This window comes from Cygnus atratus, chromosome 2 (genome assembly GCF_013377495.2).
Source record: "Cygnus atratus isolate AKBS03 ecotype Queensland, Australia chromosome 2, CAtr_DNAZoo_HiC_assembly, whole genome shotgun sequence".
NCBI classification, from domain to species: domain Eukaryota; kingdom Metazoa; phylum Chordata; class Aves; order Anseriformes; family Anatidae; genus Cygnus; species Cygnus atratus.
The window spans coordinates 26,596,429-26,614,541 of record NC_066363.1 but is presented as its reverse complement, the minus strand read 5'-3'; the positions used below and the strand labels follow the sequence as shown (position 1 = coordinate 26,614,541).

At 44.3% G+C, this 18,113-nt stretch overlaps 1 protein-coding gene across 1 annotated transcript in view; it reads left to right on the top strand.

Moving 5' to 3' along the window:
* The first annotated feature begins 708 nt into the window (after positions 1–708).
* Positions 709–18,113, top strand: part of SLC25A13 (solute carrier family 25 member 13) — a 99,926-nt gene continuing 82,521 nt past the window's right edge. Inside the window, exon 1 of the mRNA XM_035545237.2 lies at positions 709–903. Coding sequence (XP_035401130.1) covers positions 892–903 — 12 coding nt within the window. The 5' untranslated portion in view covers positions 709–891. The remainder of the gene's footprint in view (positions 904–18,113) is intronic.

The following is an 18,113-nucleotide window of genomic DNA, read 5'->3' as shown; positions in this document are numbered from 1 at the left end:
CAGTGAGAACAGGCATCTGCAGGGCCAGCCATCGCCCTCATGGCGGCCAGGGCCGGCGTGCCAAGTGGTGTGCTGCCAAACCCGCCCCGGCAGGCTGGCTGTAGGCAGCGTGCAGACCGTCTGCGAGGCCGAGCATGCCGTGCCTGTGGTCGTTCCGGGCACAGCCGCTGATTCTCACTGGGGTGCTTGCATGTCACTTTCAGAGCCAGGCACTAAAACCGTACCAGCGAAATTCTTGCATGTCACGTCCAGAGCTAGGCTCTAAAACTGTATCAATGAAATTCTGTTGGTTCTCTCGCTCTCAGGACACTTCTGACTAAAGTCTTGGGATACGGCAACTGTGTTAAACATCCTTCAAACAGCAGTCTGTCTGACTCACGGGCAGGGAAAGGAGAGCGGGGCCGTCGAGGGGAGCAACGCCAACATGGTTGCCACAGCACTGAGCACTGGGACGGCATCCTTCAGCCGCTCGTCCTGGCATCCTCCCTCTGAGCACAGCCGAAAAACGCCCCGGGACTAAAAGCTGGGGTCGGTAACGGACCGAAAAGTTATTGGGGCCTCTCTCTAGCAGCTGTCCGGGCTTCCCAGCCCCTTGGCAGCAGCGAGGAGCCAAATAAATGGGACGCCGAACGCGAAGCCCGCGCTCCCTACGAGGACGGCGGTGAGCCTGAGGCGGCCCCCGCGGGCCCCGCGCCCCGGGGCAGCCCCGGGCCGAGCCGGGCCGTGCCGGGCCGAGGCGTGCAGCCAATGGGCCGAGCGCCGTGCCTGGCAGAGCGGTGACGGCCGGCGCTGGCGGGCTGGTGCGCAGGCGGGGAAGCTGCCTGCCGCGGTCGGAAGGGAAGGAGGGAGGGGAGGGAAGGGAAGGAAGGGGGTGGCTGCGCCGGGCACAGCATGGCTGCCAAGGTAAGGCACCGCGGGCGGGCGGGCGGGCTGGGCGGCGGGGAAGGGGCCGCGGAGGGAGCCCGCCGGCTGCCCCCTCGGGACCGGCCTCGGCGGAGCGCGGCGCCGGCAAGGGCGGAGGGGAAGGGGAGCGGGGAGCGGGGGGAGGCCGCCGGGCGCCCGGCTCCAGGCCTGCGGCGGGACGGGGATGGCGGCGGGGGCGGCCCCGAGCGGCTCCGCGGCCCCGCAGGGCGCCCAGGGAGCCGCGGCGGGGCCCGGTCGCTGCCCGGCCCGGTGCTGCCCGCGCGGCCCCGCGCTGAGGCCTCCGCGCAGCGGCAGCCCCCGCTCGCCTCCTGTGCCCTTCAGCTGTGCCGTGAGCCTGCCCCTCCTCGCTGCTGCGCGCGGCTTGCCGCCAGTTCCGCTTCTCCCTCTTGCATCAGGCGGCCGCTTACCTTCGCGTTGGGCTCTTGTGCTGCTCCCGGAGAAGAAACGCCCGAAATGTTTTAATCGGGTCTTTAATAACACGCTTCCACCCCCTCCCCCCCCCCCCCCCCCCCCAAAAGGCAATTAGCTAGCAGCTGGGTGAAGGCCACGTTAAAAGTAGGTACTCTAATGGCAGATTTAGCTGTGGCACTGCTGTTTCACTAGGCCTAACTTACATAAAATACCATGTAGCCAATACATCTGGTTTTGAATACAGAGACATTTTAAAAAAAAACAGCAGCTCTCGTCCTGCTCTTGTTGAAGCCAGTGATGACACTTAAATTGAAGAAACATCAAAAAGTAAGGCTTGCAGCGGCAAAGCCAAGCAAACACATGCGTGCTCAGACACTGGCTGGAGATCCACGCTCCGGGTCCCATTCAGTAAGTCCGTGACAGAGCTGCTCCGGGCGACATCCAACTCTCTAAGAACTCGGCTTGTCTGAAATACATCCTGCTTTAGTGGGTCGGACAGTACACGATTCCTCTTTGCCATGGTATATGAAATACTCACCCCCCAACCTAATGTTTATTATTAGTGAATCTTAGCAGTCCTATCATGCTTTTTTTATTATTAGTTGCCCGCTGGTCCATACGCACAGCGTATCAGTTCCATCATGAAACTCTTGCTGTAAAAACACTTGAGTCTTCAGTTTACTCAATTTATGAAACATCTGCGTTTTTTTCCTACATCATCTTTCCCTCTCTACAAAGCGGTTCTTAATCTGCAATCCAAATGAACCTATGCTACTCAAATATATTTTTAAAATGCTGTATACATACCTAGTGTTTGTCTAATGAGGTACCCCATGCCACACGTTTGCATGGTGGCCTTTTACTTTGGTTTATCATAGAGGCCAGATCGCCAAAATCTTTCCAACAGCGTGCTGGAAAGGCTAAACGCTTAGGGAGAAACTGGGCTGAATACGGGACGTTTGAGATTACGTCCAGCTTGGCAAAGAGACACCTAATAAGACAAATACTCGGTTGTTACTAGCGTGATAAAGTTCCTTGGTGCATTGCAAGACAGAGATACAGCACTTTGTACTGAAGGTTTTACAGCCCTCAGGTAGCTTCGGAGGAAAGCTTCTACGTGTGGTCTTGAATGACCTATGTTAAAAAAAAAAAAGCAACACATGGTAGAACTGGGAGCAGCTAGAATGGATTAATTATTAAGTTACCTTGGGAGACTTGAAGGGTTTTTATCTTTTTGAGGTGAAATGGTTGCTGTTAAACTGTTAAACACAGATGACTTGCTATTTTTATTGTAGTCAGCGACAAAATGTAAGTAGCGTTTTGTACCCTTAACGGTAACGTCTGAGCTCAGGTTCTGCAAGCACACACATGAATAACTTTGCCACACAAACAGCTTCTGGGCCTGAAGTTATTCACATGTGCTTGCAGGCATGGGCCTTGATTTGTGTTCTAACTTCCTCACTGATGCATCTCAGTAATGTTTGCCTTTTTCACCTCAGCCAAACAATGGACTGGTGAGTTGAATGATTTTTCTAAAATTCCTTTGGTACCTTTTCCTTGCCAGTATCCTGCATGACCGCTTCCTTTAATTTTTTAATTATACCATCTTAGGCATACGAGGCTTTGAAACTGAATGTAATCGTTCTTCACTTGCAAAATTCCACTGTTGACATTTTAAGTGGACTCTAGGAATTCGGTCTGTCAGGAGGAAAACCCAAATGGGATACTGTTAAGGCTGCATAGTTAAGCACTCAGGTATCAAGAAATGGGCAGAGCTTTTTTTGTGTGGAATCTTTAATGTGGATCACAGGGCCATATAATTTTCACCACTGTTACTTAGTGTCATACAACTTATACAGTGTTTATACAGTGTATAAGTTTTTATACCTATTACACGTAAATGGCTTTTGGGAGTCTTTGGAACCATTTTCTGAAAATGTTTTGCAAAAACTTTATAATAAATTATATTTGCGCAAATTTCCAGTGAAAACTATAGTCGAGATGTTTTAGTAGATTTTTACCCCATTGATAACTAAGTTATCGTAACTACTGGCTTCATTCTCTGAACAGAACACAGGCTATGTGGAAAGTCTTTATGGTGGCGCACGTATAGAGCAGTAAGGAACGTGTACACAGTGTCTCATGCTTTATTTCTTCATTTTTGAGTGTTTAACAATGCAAGCACAATGTTTTGTCTGCCCTTTAGTCACATCTAAAAAGACAAGTTACATAATCTAGCTAATGCCACTTGCTATTCATCCGGTGTGTATCTTACAGCTAACTTGACCGTGCCTGTTGAGTGAACGTAAGCCGCCCTGGCTCTCATGCTGGTACAGAGTGCTGGCTGTGGCAGCCGTATCATGCATGTGCAAAGTGCGACTTGGTATCTTTTTAAAAGCCCTACTGCTTGTTAAAATACAAACTTGTTTTCAGGGAGAGGTTCTGAGATAGTTCTCAACGAAACCTGTTCCCACACCTGATTTTGCCTTTGCCACTTTGCTACTTTATCTGTTCAGCTTCAGGCCAGGAAGTGATATTTATAATGGGAGAGAGTATGCATATATATATATATATATATATATATATATAAAACTTTATATTTCATAACCAACAAGCTACGTTAAAAAGCTAAAAATTGTATTAAAGCAAATTCTGAACTTGATTAATTTCCGTAGACTCATTAAAGCTTAGAAACTGTGTAAAACACCGTGGGCTTTGCATGAAAGCACTTGTTCACCATTAAACTTCATCTCTGCTATGGACAGCATGTGAATAAATTTCGGCATTTGTATTGAACCACATAGTACTCATATAGGATAAGATCTTTAAATACTGTGGTATCTCTCTCATTTTCTAATGTAATTCATTTCTGTGCATGTGTTAACTTTCATCCATTGGGCACGTACTGGTTGCCTCAATTATCTAGAATGTCTAAGTTGCTTGTTTAAAAATTACTGTCTTACCAACAAAGTGTAACACAGATGTCACATGCTAAAAAAACTAGTTGTGAAATGACTGTTCGAGTACAGGCATGAACCTTTCATCAGTATCTGGTGGGACTACTTGCATGCTTAATTCTAAGTGCATGCATAAATCTGTTGAAGAACTGAGTGCCTGACTGTCAAAAAATACATCACTAAGGAGGTAAAATAAAGAGATTTGTTGCTGACCTTACCTACATGATGATATTTGGGATGTTTGTAATGCTGGGGAAGGAAACTTTGTTATGCAGTTTTGGTATATTTAACAACTTATTATTCTCTTTCTGCTTGTGTTGGTTTTCTGTTTGTTTGTTTGTTCTGAGCTGTTTTCTGTGGAAGCTGTGTCAGTGGAGTTACGTGTTGTTTCTGGTTACTATCATGTTTACTATTAAAGATCTTAAACCTTGTCATGTCAAAACTGGTTAGCGCCCATCGCAAGCTCCCCGTGTGTCGTGGTGTTCACTAGTCAGACATTTATTTCCCCTGAGGACCCCAGTCACACAAGGTATGTCACCTTGACTGAATTCACTGGAGCTCTGGGAAAGGGCCGTGTCTCAGGCCCTGGCTCCTTAGGCCTTGGGGTCTGGATGAGCAGTGGCTGAAATGTGAACACCATGGCAATAAGATTTGAAAAGAATACGGTTCCAGACGACTCCAAAACTGTTTGATGCTGTTGCAACCATGCCATAAGGGTTATTTTGCTCTCGTGGGTACCCAGCGTGTTCCTTTTGTGCATCATCCAGCTGCATCGTGCCTCTTCATTCAGCTCCTTCTCCCGTGCTCCTTTCCTCGTGCTAGCAGCAGGGTGGGATGTGACTGGGAACAGGCCGAATTCACTTTTCTTGCCCTAGATGATGCCGTTCTTCCTCCAGCAAAACGGTGGAGGAGAATTGCATTGCATGTGGATTTGATGGGCCCTCAGAAGGGAACAGGGGAGGGATCCAATGGGTGCTGAGTCCGCGAGGGGAGTGTGGTCCTTTACAGACAGACGCCAGCCACCCAGCAAGCTCAACGAAACTGCGGGGGAAAGTGGCTGGTGAGTAAGGAGAGAAGAAGCTCTGTTTCCTGGAAGCATCCTCGAGGCTGTGTACTGTAGGCTTAGTAGTGTCATGACGCTTAATTACATCGTGATCACTTCTTTGGACATAATAGTGCAGCGTGAGGTCTAAGTGGAAGTTCCCACTGCTGGTCTGTACGGGCCCAGCAGTGCTTGCTGTCTAAGTTGCCTTTTGGAGCTGTACATAAGCGTGTACGTTCTTAAATTCTTCATGTAGCATGCATGATACTCTTTTTTCCACCTCCCCCCCTCAGAAAAAAATGTGTGTTATTATGCTGCTTAAGACTTTTTACTGTGCCTTGACTTCTTAAGGCACCAGAATTTGCCTGATAAAGGGACACTGAATTTATGTGAGAGTCCTGGTAACTTCTCGCCTCTTCTAAGTGCAGAGTAGCACACGTGATGACTGTGACAGAAAGGAAGAAGGAAGCAGGTGACTTACTCTCCTTTCCCCTCCTCTCCACCATTCTTACGCATTTGGTTTCATTTGGTTTCTTTTACTGCACAGTTCTTTGCTCATGCCATCTACCCTTTTGGGGACAGCTTAATCCCACCAGGTGAGTTATGAGACCCACTGGCAAGAATAATCCCAAGGAGGCAGCCACCCAGGGAGTGACTCTTCTGGAAAAAGTGCAGGGAGCTCCCTTCTGCAGTGAGCGCTGGGGGAGCAGTTACCCTGAAAAGGAGCTTTATTTCTTTGTTCTTTTTTTGTCTTAGATGTGTTTGTCTGTTTTACGTACTCCTGTTTTTTCCCCCTTTCCTTTATCAGAGCAAGGTGGGGGCTGGTTTGTGGATTTGTGTCTTTAATAGGTTAAATGGGATCACATATTGCACCTGCTGGGGGTTTTAACACGTTCTTGAAACTTGCTCTTTTCCTTTCTGGTGTCTCTCTAAGAGCAATTGCAGCATAACCTCACTTCCAGGATAGCTCTGGGAAAGTGCTGCTGGACCCAGCAGTTATGTACACACCCTCACGTGCACCTCTTCCCTTGTGATAGCCACTGAAAAGTATTTTAAGTTATCTGGATCCTGTCACATCAGAACATGAATTCCTCTTTCTATGCAGCTTTGTGTCCCAGCAAGTTAGAGACGCTCTTCAAGGTGTGCTTCAAATGACACGTTAAAGGCATTCTTCCTGACCTTGTAACCTAGACACGCTTACATCCCTGAATGATAACAATGTGTCTTCTGACCAGCTTGTTTAGGCCAATATCTATTTTATTTATCTATGTTGTCCAAGGACTATGAGAAGGAGGTATGTGATACTGTATTTCCTGGAAGATGGCATGAATGTGCTGCTTAATTTTAGCTTCAGCGTTGCTTTTGGTCTGTGGAATTGCTGCTGCTTTGGCTATAGAATGGCTCGACAGTGCTGAATAGACCCTGTATGTTTGTGTGGCACCAAACCTAAGCTTGTGTAAGGCTTCTGGGCCCTTCTGCAATAATGCTGTTTTGCTTGAGCTGCTGCACAGCCTTCAGAAACGTAGCAGCTGATGTTTTATGGTGCTAGATAACTGTAGCTAGTAAGATGTAAGGTTGCATAATTTCTGGTGCATTCCCTTTCTGGAAAGTATCTGTATCTCAGGCATTTGTAGGGAGATAAAGAGGTCCTTATAAAAATACTCTATCTTCGATTGCCTTGGAATAAAGCAATTTCAGCCGAAGCTTTGTTAAAACACTTAAAGGAACACTGCAAATGCATTTTTCATAACATTTTAAAATAATTTCATGCTATTTACCATACCTTAGAAACGTGCAATTGCAATTATGTTCTTTACCAAAAATGTTACCCGGCCTGCACAAAACCCAGTGTGTTAAAGGATGAAATTGCTCATAGGGAGTGGGTTGTTGGCATTTTTCTTTTTCTCTAAAGAGAGAGGGAATAAAAAGAAACATTTGAGAGAATGGAGGTGTGCACACATGTACGCCAAACTACATACATTTAGAGAAGAAACAGAAGAAATAGAGCTTGTCACAAGCCTGACGACGACAAATTCCTCTTGCTGGATACTTGTGAGGTGCCTAAGCTCGGCTGCTGGAGTCTTGCTTTTGATGTCCTGCAGCCTGAGGCGCTCTGTGAGAACTGCTCCCTTGCTGGCTCACTCTTGGGGTCTCCCTGCAGCTCTGCCTGGCTCACGGGCTCACCTCTTGGTCCTGTGTAAAGTAGAGCCTGGAATTCAGGCAGGGAATGCCTTTTGGCCTTCTCTAGATCAAGACCTCCATGCCTAACTGTTAGCCATTTGGCTTTGGCAGGAGAATAAGGAAACTATCAGAGGCGTCCAGGACCAGGTATCAGCAGCAGCCAGCGTGCTGAGCAGTGGGCATCTCAGCTAGCTCGTGGGGAATAACAAGATAAGGACGTCCTAGGAAGATCTTCAAGGAGCAAGCCTTGCATCTCTATTTCAGGCGGGGGTGCTTTGTAGTTAGCCACACGAGGACTGGGGTAGTAGGAGGGCAGGCCAGGACCCGCTCAGCTGCTGGCACTGGGGGCACCCGGCTGGGAGGGGAGGTTTGCGATCTCTGGTGCCACCAAGCTTCTGCATTTTGCATGCCTGACGCCTCGGCCTGCCACGCTTTTGGGGGGCTGCTGTGCGTGGTGCTTGGCGCAGTTTTGGCAGCGCACGCGCGATGTGCCCCGCGCATGGCTCCTGGCTGGAGCGGGGATCCGACATGTCTGCCCCTGCGCAGTCAGGGCTGCGGCCCTGCCGGCTCTGCACTCCGGTGGGGCTTTGGCAATCCTGAAATTCTTAAAACTGCATTTTGGCTCGTGGATGGACCGTGTTTTGCATCATGCTCTGACCGGTAGTGGAGTGTGCTAATGGATCTGGCCCTCAGAGGCTGAGCAAAGTGGATTTTGCAAATAGACAAACAAGCATTTCATTTGGGGAGAGAGCACTGAGGTGGGCAGGCTTCTGGCCAGACAGCCAAACCTTTCAAAAACATTTTAAAAATCATCGTAGTGTCATCACTACCACACAGTTTAGGAGGTTGTCAGTTCATTTTTGGAGTCCTCAGCTAAGCTGGCCCAGGCCTCGGGGCCTGGTTTGTCGCCTGGCAGTGCCTCCGCTCTGATGCCAGGACTGAACCCGCGGTGGCAGTTCTGCCGGTAGGGAGGTGCCCCTTGGCTCGCTGAGATACCTGCGTGCCTCCTGAACCTCCAGGCCATGGTGTTTTACAAGCCAGCCTAACCCTGAAGCTGCCATTCGCCTTGGATATTATTACTAAGCGCTTAGTAGCACTACGTGGGTAATGTAATGGCGCCGCGGTGAATAACCGCCTTGGCACAAAGTAGGTACCTGTTTGTTTGTTTGGTTGGTGGTGTTTTTTGTTCAGTTTGCTTTAGGTCAGATCTGTTCCCTAATACAGCTCACAGTAAAACAGCACAGAGAGCAGCTTGGCTGGTGTGATGGCATCCTCGGATGGAGCTCCGAGTACAGAAACAGCTCCAGCTGGAGTCCTGCAAGGAGTTAGGTCTTGTGTGTGTCTTGTGTAACAGCCATAGGTCTATTTACTGCCTTGTTCTTTTTTTATTTTTTTATTTTTTTTATGTTTTCCTCTGCTCAGTAGAGAAATGAGAAGGATTTTTTTTTTGTTTTGTTTTGTTACCAAAATTAGATCTGTCCTGTTTTCTGTGGATCAGGCAACTCATTTGTTGACAGCCCCTCCTGCTTGGCTCATGATGAGGTAACTGTACAGGTGCCAGGGCTTTTTTTACTTCACGTGAGATGCACAGGGCAAGAATGTAGCCCTGGGGATGTAATGGTAAGTTCTGCATGGACAAAACTGAGGTTGTCACAGAACTAGTTGCTCAGCTCATGTCCCTAGCATTTAGCTGAATGCCGGTGGGCATCAATTAGACTTAATCTTTAGAAGAGCAAAAGTAAAAAAATTGAACTGAAACACCAAGAAACTTTCCTCTTAAACATTTATATTAGATTATTCGGAAGTCTTTTGTCCTGTTTTCTCTCTGTAGCCCAGTAACTGCACTCACAGGAACATCTTTCAAAGGAAAATTTTGACATGAATTTTCCACAGAAGCAAAAATAAAAAACAAGACTGCCCTTGTTGCGTTTTTGTTTTTAAGGGTGTCTCTCTGGTTGGCTTGTTTGTATATTCGAATGTGAACTGACTTTGCTGTGGAAGGAATAACTACTGCCTTTTAGGCAAGTTTACAGCTGCATTTCCCTTGATTAGCCTAGCAGGTTCCTACACATTTTTCTGACAATGCTGATCGGCTCTAGCTCAACACCGAGGGAAATACCACACAGAAGACAACTGCAGTCATAGCCAGTAGGTATGAGGCGTGGTGAAATCTTAGCTCTCTTTTTTCTCCCTTTGGAAATGTGGGAGAATAGCCCAGCAGTGAGGATGATGAAATCGTGCACGTGATACAATAAACTCTGGTGTTTTTTGTTTTTTTTTCCTTAGCTTGGTAGTTTTTGAAGTACTCATAACACATTTGAATTGCTAGGCACTGTGGTCTTTTCTGAATTATCCATATTAAAATGTATAAAGGTCAAAATTAAAAATCTAGTTACAATGAGACTGGGTTTTAGGTTACTGTTTGCCTTTATGGCCATGAACTCCATATACGCTTAGTCCCACTGTCTACCATCCCCAATAGTTAGCATAACTATTTGCTTTGTTCATCCCTTCTGCAGGAGACCCAATCTCAAAAACTTTGGACCAGGGCTGAAGGGAGAGGAGGTGTGTGTCCCTCTGGGAGTTTGTGCTGGGGGTTTTTATGGGAGTCACAGCCCTGTCCATGGTGTTTGGGGCTCTGAATCATTAGGTTGGCAATATAAGCCTTTCTGCTTGTACCAGCTGATATTTACATAGGCATTATTGCTAGCTGTTTCTTGGATGCTCTTTAGGTACTTTTATTTTCTTTCTGGTTTTGGCTGGTTTTAGATCTCCAGATTTTGTTATTGTAGCTTTTATTTTATTTATTTATTTTTTAATCATATCATAGAAAACTTACCTGGTCTGACTATATCGTAATAAATAGTATGTCTGCAAGTTAGGATTGCTTTAGTTAGTCTAAAATCTGGTTCCATTCCTAAGTGACACATATTCTTTGTCCTCCACATCTCCAGTGTATGGGATAGAGGGGACTTCTTTTCCCCAGCAGCCTTTCTTGTGCCTGACAGCCTGCTCTCCTCATCAAGCAGTTGAGTTTACTAAATTTAGATGTAGGTTTTTGGGGGGTCTGGGACTTTTGATTGCTTTTGCACCAAAATCTTAGCTATGGAAGCTGAGAAGGTGAGACAATTCTGGTTCTCACCCAAGCTCTCAATCAAGCAGTGTCGAAATAGCTTCTCATTTTCAGTAGCTGTAGATTTTTGTATGAGCCTATCTCGTCTCCTAGGCCTTTCCAAATTTTCAATGTTCTTACTGTTAATAGTCCAGCTGGCTCTGGTGGCAGTGAACAGGACCGATGACCACCCTTGAAAGTGTTACTTCTTGCTCCACAAACGGTCCTTATGACAGGCTTGAAGACTTCTCAGCCATTTGAGTACTGTTTGAATTACTACTCTGGTTAAAACTAGGAGAAAATAGTGAGAAAAAAAGCTGCATCTTACTGCATAGTTTAGTTAATTCTGCCGTATTGTGGAGAGAAGCACACAGAGATATGCCTGCCTTCATTCAGGCATGTAGGATCATCTGCTTTTTGAAGTGCGGTGCTTCACTGAGCGCAGGTAAAGGCTGCACTGCTCCAGCACCTCCACTCTAAACGTTAGCTCTCTGAGAAGTATCAGCAAAGCCGGTATCAGGTAAGCAGGGAGGCAAGCAGTTAATGGTACAGCATGAACTGAAGATGAGTCTTTGAAAAAGTGACCTTTTTATAGCACATTAGATGCTTTTTAACCAGTGTATGTCATTGTCTAAAAGGTGCAAGAACACAGGTAACTGACCTGCTGTGGGGTAGCTTTGGGTAAACCAGCAGCAATAATCCTAGAACTGTAGTTATCTCCACAACTATTGGTAGGTCTTCCATTCGAAACAAAAATATTAAGAAGATACTTCTTAATAAGAAATTAATTTAAAAAATACATTTTTTCAGTCTCCAGCTGTAAATTAGTCCATATGGAAGTATTATACCCTCAAAGTATTAACATCTGGTTTAAATATCTATATATTATATATATAATATATATTTATATATAATATATATTTATATATAATATATTTTATATATATATAAAATCAATATAAAAACTTCAAGGACTTTAAAGGCTATTTTTGCAATTATGGGGACATACCAGAACAGTAAGTAATATGTGCGCTTTGTACAACCATGATTTTGATGTCCTTGAAGATTAGGGCAATTGACGAATTGTGAAGAGCAACCATCAGTCCAAAGCTAGAACATAGAAGAAGGTGCTGTGTGGCTGGATGACCATAGTTATTCGCCAGCCTTATGAATAGGTAGCTGACTATTTTTTCTTCCTCCTCCTTTGGAAGCATCTATATTAGCGTCCCTGCGTATTAAAGCATTGGCTGTTGAGATAAACAGCCACTGAGGAAATTTAAAGCATAGTATCTCAGAGCAGTTGTGAAGCTGCGGAGGGAGGGAATGGGGTATCAAAGTCTGAATTTTTCTGATACAGCTGAACAAATTGATCTTAGATTGAAAAGTTTAGGAGAAGGATGAGAATAGTGATATGTCGTATTTGAATTCAATTTATTTCCTGAAATACAAATTATTTCCCCCCCATTTCTGACACTGTAATGATGTTGACACTTCGTAAGTTAAACCCATAAGAAATTGATTAGCCGGAATTCAGATTTGTTGTGTAAAATTCTGTTGAACGCTGATTTTTTCGGCTCTGTGCTCAATTTTATATTTATCTTTTCACATAATTCAGTTTCTGCAGCTGAATGTTACCTGATCTTTATTCACTGAAGATTTTAAAACGTTCTTTCCTGGAACTGAGCTTCATTTCCATCTGAGAGAATAAGTTTAAACTTATCACAAAATAGAAGGTTCAAAAAAGGCTCGTTGGCAGGTTGGAGTCTTTCTTTAGTGCCGGCTTTGCAAGGAGACAAGGAGAGAACAACATCTAGCATGCTCTGTTCTTTTGTTTTTCTTTCTGACATCGCACACTGGGAAAAAATATCTGTAGATTTGAGAATATGGAGTCATAGAAGGGCACACATTTTTCTACCTTCTTCCTGATAGTGTTTGCATACTGCCTGAAAGTGCACTTAGTCAACAGCGGAGGATGCTTTCACGAGGATGATCCTGAGCCAAATGCCAATCATCCCACCAGTAGGAGGAAGAAATTGTAATTGTCTTCATATTTAAGTTGCTGGGTTTTATCCCAACTTCTCTGAACTCTCTCAGCCAATAGAACTGTCAGGGCTTTTTTTTTTTTTTCTCTTTTTTTTTTTTTCCAGTCAATGGATATTTAATTCTGGGAAGTTAGCAAATGTGCCCATTTAATCTAAGTAAAGCAGTAAAGTAGAATAATTCTTGTAAGGAATAAATTAGAGCAAATTATTCAGTGTTGGAGTAGCTTGAGCTGCATCTGACTGCATCTTTCATCAAAGACTGATAGCTTTGCAGTTAATCAAAATGCAGGTAACTTCTCCAAAACATAAAAAGCCATCAGCAGGATCATGACACACAAATTCTGTGTCTGTGCAAGCAACCCTGGCTGGGAGGTCTGCATTCAGATGTGTGCGTGGTGCAACACAGGCCTCCAAATCAGAGTGTGCATATAAATATGTATAAAGTGCGTGTATATGCATAGCGCAGCCCTCTCAGGCCTCCCGCATTGAGAAAGGAGATCTTCTGCCTTATTATTTCTTTCTGCTTCTGCGTATTTGCGGCATTTTTTTCTGCAGCTCTTTTCCACCAGCTAGCTGTGGCAGCTTCTTAGCTGAGTCCCTGGACTGGCATGTGATGTTACAGAGCAGGAGAGGGACTAGGATTTGCCCGCTCTCGGCAGCGGGGCAGGAGGCTCCCTCCTGAAGGAGCTGATTGAGAGGTACGTTGTGCAGTAGCAGCCGAGCGTTATCATCTGTCCCTTGCTCTGTGACTTTCCTGTCGCATCCATCCATCGCACGACCTGTTACCTAGGTCTAATTTGGAGATAGAAGAAAATAGGTCTGAAAATTAACATTACTGAGCAAACAGCGGGCCATTTGTTATTGTAGTCATCTTTCTGTGCCTTGGAAACATGACCCGTTTCTACTCTTCCCCGAATCCCTGGCTACTAAAACCTCCTGGTCACATGCTCTGTGATTGTAGGGCTTTATCATGTTTGACAACTCCTGCTTGATGGAACATCATGGATTTAACAGATCTTTGGCAGAAGAAACCTTTAAGCAAGGCACCGAGTATGAAAAGCCATTAGAAAAAAAAGCGGCATGTAAAAATACCGTGTCTGGCTGATTCCTGCTCTCAGCCCATTGTGCAGGCTGAATCTGACTAGAGAAATCTTCACGTGTTTAGGGGAAGAAATTTTTGAATAATTTCACATTTCCATTAAAATAGTTTTTGTCACTGACATCAAGTCAGCCTTCCTCCTCCCTGTCACTTCACCTGTCTAACGCTGCTTGCCATTGTGTGTCAGTCTAACTGGAAACTACTTTGTAAAGATCATGAATTAGTCCCATGTTGATGCTGTTCAAAAGGAAGAAAAACATGGCAACAACAAACTTTCCGCAGTTGCTTTTAACTCCATTCACATGCCTGAATCACTTGATCTGCATCTTTTCTTTCAAGATTGACTGGTGTGAAGCAGCGGATGTGGTCCTTCCTGCTCTCTGAGGCTGTACTGCAGAAGTTTCGGACTTCTCCTTTCCTCTCACAGTAAAGAGAGTGAGACTAACCCTAACCTCTTGCAGCTGGCTTTCGATGCTCCATTACCTGCAACGTGTAGATTCGGTATTTCAGTTATGAGTAACCCAAGCCAGAATACGTAACTCTGAAGTGTGTAACCATTCAACTCAAATACTGTATAATTAACGCAGCAAATAACGGTTCCTTATTTTATATGCCGTTGACAAGGATGGTAAACCAGCTTTTTCCCTTTTTCTTGTGGATGTGTGGGGAGGGAAGGAGGAAAAGAGGGAACTGAACGTTTGAAAAATGATGGAAACAGCGTAGTATGTAGAACAAGACTTTCAAATGCATTATTTTCTTTTTTAGACAGTTTTATACGCAATCGGTGTCTACAGTTCTTGTGTGGCTTAGAAAGCACAGGGGTACTTTGTGCTGCGTGTGACCCAGAGTTTGTTTAAATAAAGTTATATTCTGACGAACAAAGGATTCTATAACAAAAACTAGTGTAAGCTCTCCTGGCTGTTCTGTTCACTGTTTGAAGGCTTCCCGGGCTGGCACAGTTTGTGAAAGCCGCGAGGAGTAACCGCAGTTTGATCGCCTGGTGTTTTCATGAGGCAGAGCATCAGTTTTTGCATTTCTAAGGCCTGGATCAACTGGCCAGAAAGGTTATTTGGGAGTTTTACCGTGTTTACGTCAGTCAGTGGTAGAAGGGAACCGCATCGTTGGCCGATACCAGCAGCATATTGTGGGATGGCAGACGCTGCTATCATGTCAGGGTCCTGAGTCCAGCGAGGCCAAGGAGCGAAACAGATCAACTCCTGGGTACTGAGACGGTGAAGCAATAGTGCTGGAATTTCTCTCCTGTCTTGCGTTCTCTTCCATGTTTCATTTTGTATTTTTAGATTTTAGTTTAACTGCAACATTCCCAAAGAAAAAGGAAATCCTTTCAGATTCCAATCAGAATGATTTAATTCGGTTTTTCTCTCTGCTAAAGATGCCTATTTGAAAGTAATTTTAGGATTTTTTTTTGTTTTTATTTTGTTTCCTGTCTTTAAATCAGAGTACTCAGTTTGACGTCATCATGATTTCCACAGCAACCAAATGATCTCATAAAAATACCGTGATGTGACCATGCAGCACAAGTAAATGTAATGTTTTAATGAAACAGCTGTGGCTTTATGCAAATATATGTAATAACACAGACTCACTGAGGAGAAGCCAAATCGTGCAAGCTAAAATCAGAATTGATTCTAATTAAAATGTATTAAAATGCTGGAAGTGTTTCCCCAGTTTCTTAAGGAGAGATGAGAGGTTTTGAATTGTTGTTGTCAGGTATCTTACAACTGTTGCAAATTTTGTAAAGTTATTGCGAACTCTTTAATAATTTTGGCCAAGTTGCTGCAAGTCACCAATGGATCAACCTTTGGTAATACAATATCTGCCTTACATGACCGATTTAGATCTTTTGATATTCACACATGAACCTCAAAATTATTTCCAAGTACACTTTTTGCTAGCTGGAGTCCTCTGTGCAGGCCCTTATCAAGAAGGAAGGTCACGTTCCCACAGTAGCCTGTAGCAGCCATGTAATCTGCCAATATTTAAGCAGCAACAATTTGGTTATTGTTAATACCGAAGATGATAATTGTAGAAGAAAGTGTTAAAATTCCTTTACTTTGTAATTGTCTTCAGGGAGGTGATCGAATAGTTTGAAACCCATGTGGTGGGATTTGGACAAACTGGACACCAGTGCTTGCAGGAGAAAAGTATATCTGCACGCTCATATTTAATATGTGTACTTTGAGATTGCAGGTGAAAATCTGTAAGGGGTGTTGTGATTGAAAAGCCCAGATTTGCCATGGTCAGAGGCTGACTAGCATGTTCAGCCTGGAGGGCAGGTAATTGCTGTCATTCTTCCAGCTCTCACAGAGCACAGGCATGCCCAGTGCTCCACTGTGCGGAGTGCTGTCCAGGTAAAAAGGAGAGGGGGGATACAAAGGCTCTGTGCTTTTTTTTTTTTCTTTTCCCTTCTCATAGTTCAGTAGCACAGTGTTATTATTTGCCCAAGTACCTGTTGGAATGCTGCTGCTTTTTTTGTTAGCTATGAGGAAAGGTTCCTGACTACAGGACTGAAGATTTTCTTTGAGTCCCATCATTTATAGCCTTCCAGAAGTTTGCTTTGTGCGTGTGATGCTGTCTGTTTCCATTATGCAGTTGTCTTTTGTTCTTTTAAAGATTGTAGAACTGGATCCATGCATACATAGGGATTCATGCCCACTCCCACACCCTTCCCAGTTCTCTGAGCTACTGAGGTGTAGCATTTTGAATAGAGTTGAATAGATGGATGTGGTTATAAATAGGAGCTTGGAAAGTGAACTTCTGTGTTCAAAGAAGAAAACACAACACTGAAACAAAATACATTTACCTGTCAGTTATTCCTGCATAATTCCTGTCACACAATTATTAGTCAAGACATGAAATGTATAGGAACTTTTCTCCAGCTCATCGCCTCTTTCATGTACTCACGAGTGTGAAGTCACAAATAACAGCAGCTACTCTCACAATACCTTCAGCTTGACCTTTCCGTAAGTATATAGCCACATCCATATAATGCTTTCTTATTTCTTTATAATCACAGAATTACGAGTTACCTAAAAGCAGAGCATTTTGTGTTGATACCCCTCTATGGCGCTGCTGTCCATTGCACATGGACACTTCACGTTCCTTCACACTGTTCGGGGTGTCTGTGACTGCCATTATTCTCTGGCAAAACAGAGTGCCAGGTAAAATTCATGTTGCCCTAACAGTCTGCCACTTCTTGTTGAGTTTTGAGTGATACGGGTGTCTGTTTTTCTGCTGCTTCCAGGAACTCATTTTGGTCTTGCTGTTACACTGGAGAATTTTGCTACCCTTTTTGTCTTTGTGTTAAACACCTCTTTTCCTGCTCAACATAAGCCCATAAGCCTGAGCTTTAGCTCTAGAAAGCGAATTGCTAGCGCTGGGATAACTGCTTTTGGGAGCTGAACGTGAGGGTGATGTCGTCCTGAGCTTATGGTCAGTGCACTGGTTGTGCAACAGCACTGTTGTAAGTCAACAAGCCCTGGGAGAACCAAAAGGTAAAGTCTATAAACTGGACCGAGGGAGCTGCCAAAGACATGTTAGCAGGCTGATATTTGTCATGCTTAGGTGTGCCTCCAGTTCCGAAAGGAAGCAAAAGGGAGAGCAAAGTCACAGTAGTAGCATCCATCATAATTCGTTCACATGTGGTGAGCAGGAGAGGGGGATTTTTGAAGAATGCACGTGAGTTGATGAAAAGGTCATTTGACCATTATCATTTGGAAACAAACTGGTTGTTTTTGTTGAAGAACCCCTGATATATCTCATGTGCAATTACTGCATTTGTTCAAGTGAGCGGTGATCTCTAGTTTAAGAGTCAGTGAGAAATGTTAATAGTAAGTAATGCCATAATAAAACAGCTTGCTTGTGGATCTTCGGATTGCAATACTGAAGGTCATCCCAGTAAAAATGTGTTGTAGAAGAGGTATGAGACAATTCGGAATACTGCTTTGAGGAAGAAGATGGACTGATGAGCACTTTATGGTAGGTGGAGAAAGTGATGGAAGAGCTGACCTTTCTCTCCTAGCAACATGAAAAGTTGAAGAGAGATTTCATTTTTTCACAGAGTTGTTTCCAGCTTCAGTTTCTCACTGCAGTATAGCGCTTCACATTGTATCATAGGAATTACAGCAATTGCTTCTTTGTCCTAGTCCGAAGGCTGACTACCAACTAATAGTCTGGTTTGTTCCTAACTGTATCTTCTAGTATGTGCTTAAATTTTGAAATGGATAGTACTGGTTGCATTGTGATGCTTTTCCCTTTTGCTAAACATTTTTTGCAGAGCGATGACTGTGCCTAGCTATTTTTACCTTAATATTGGGCCAGCTGT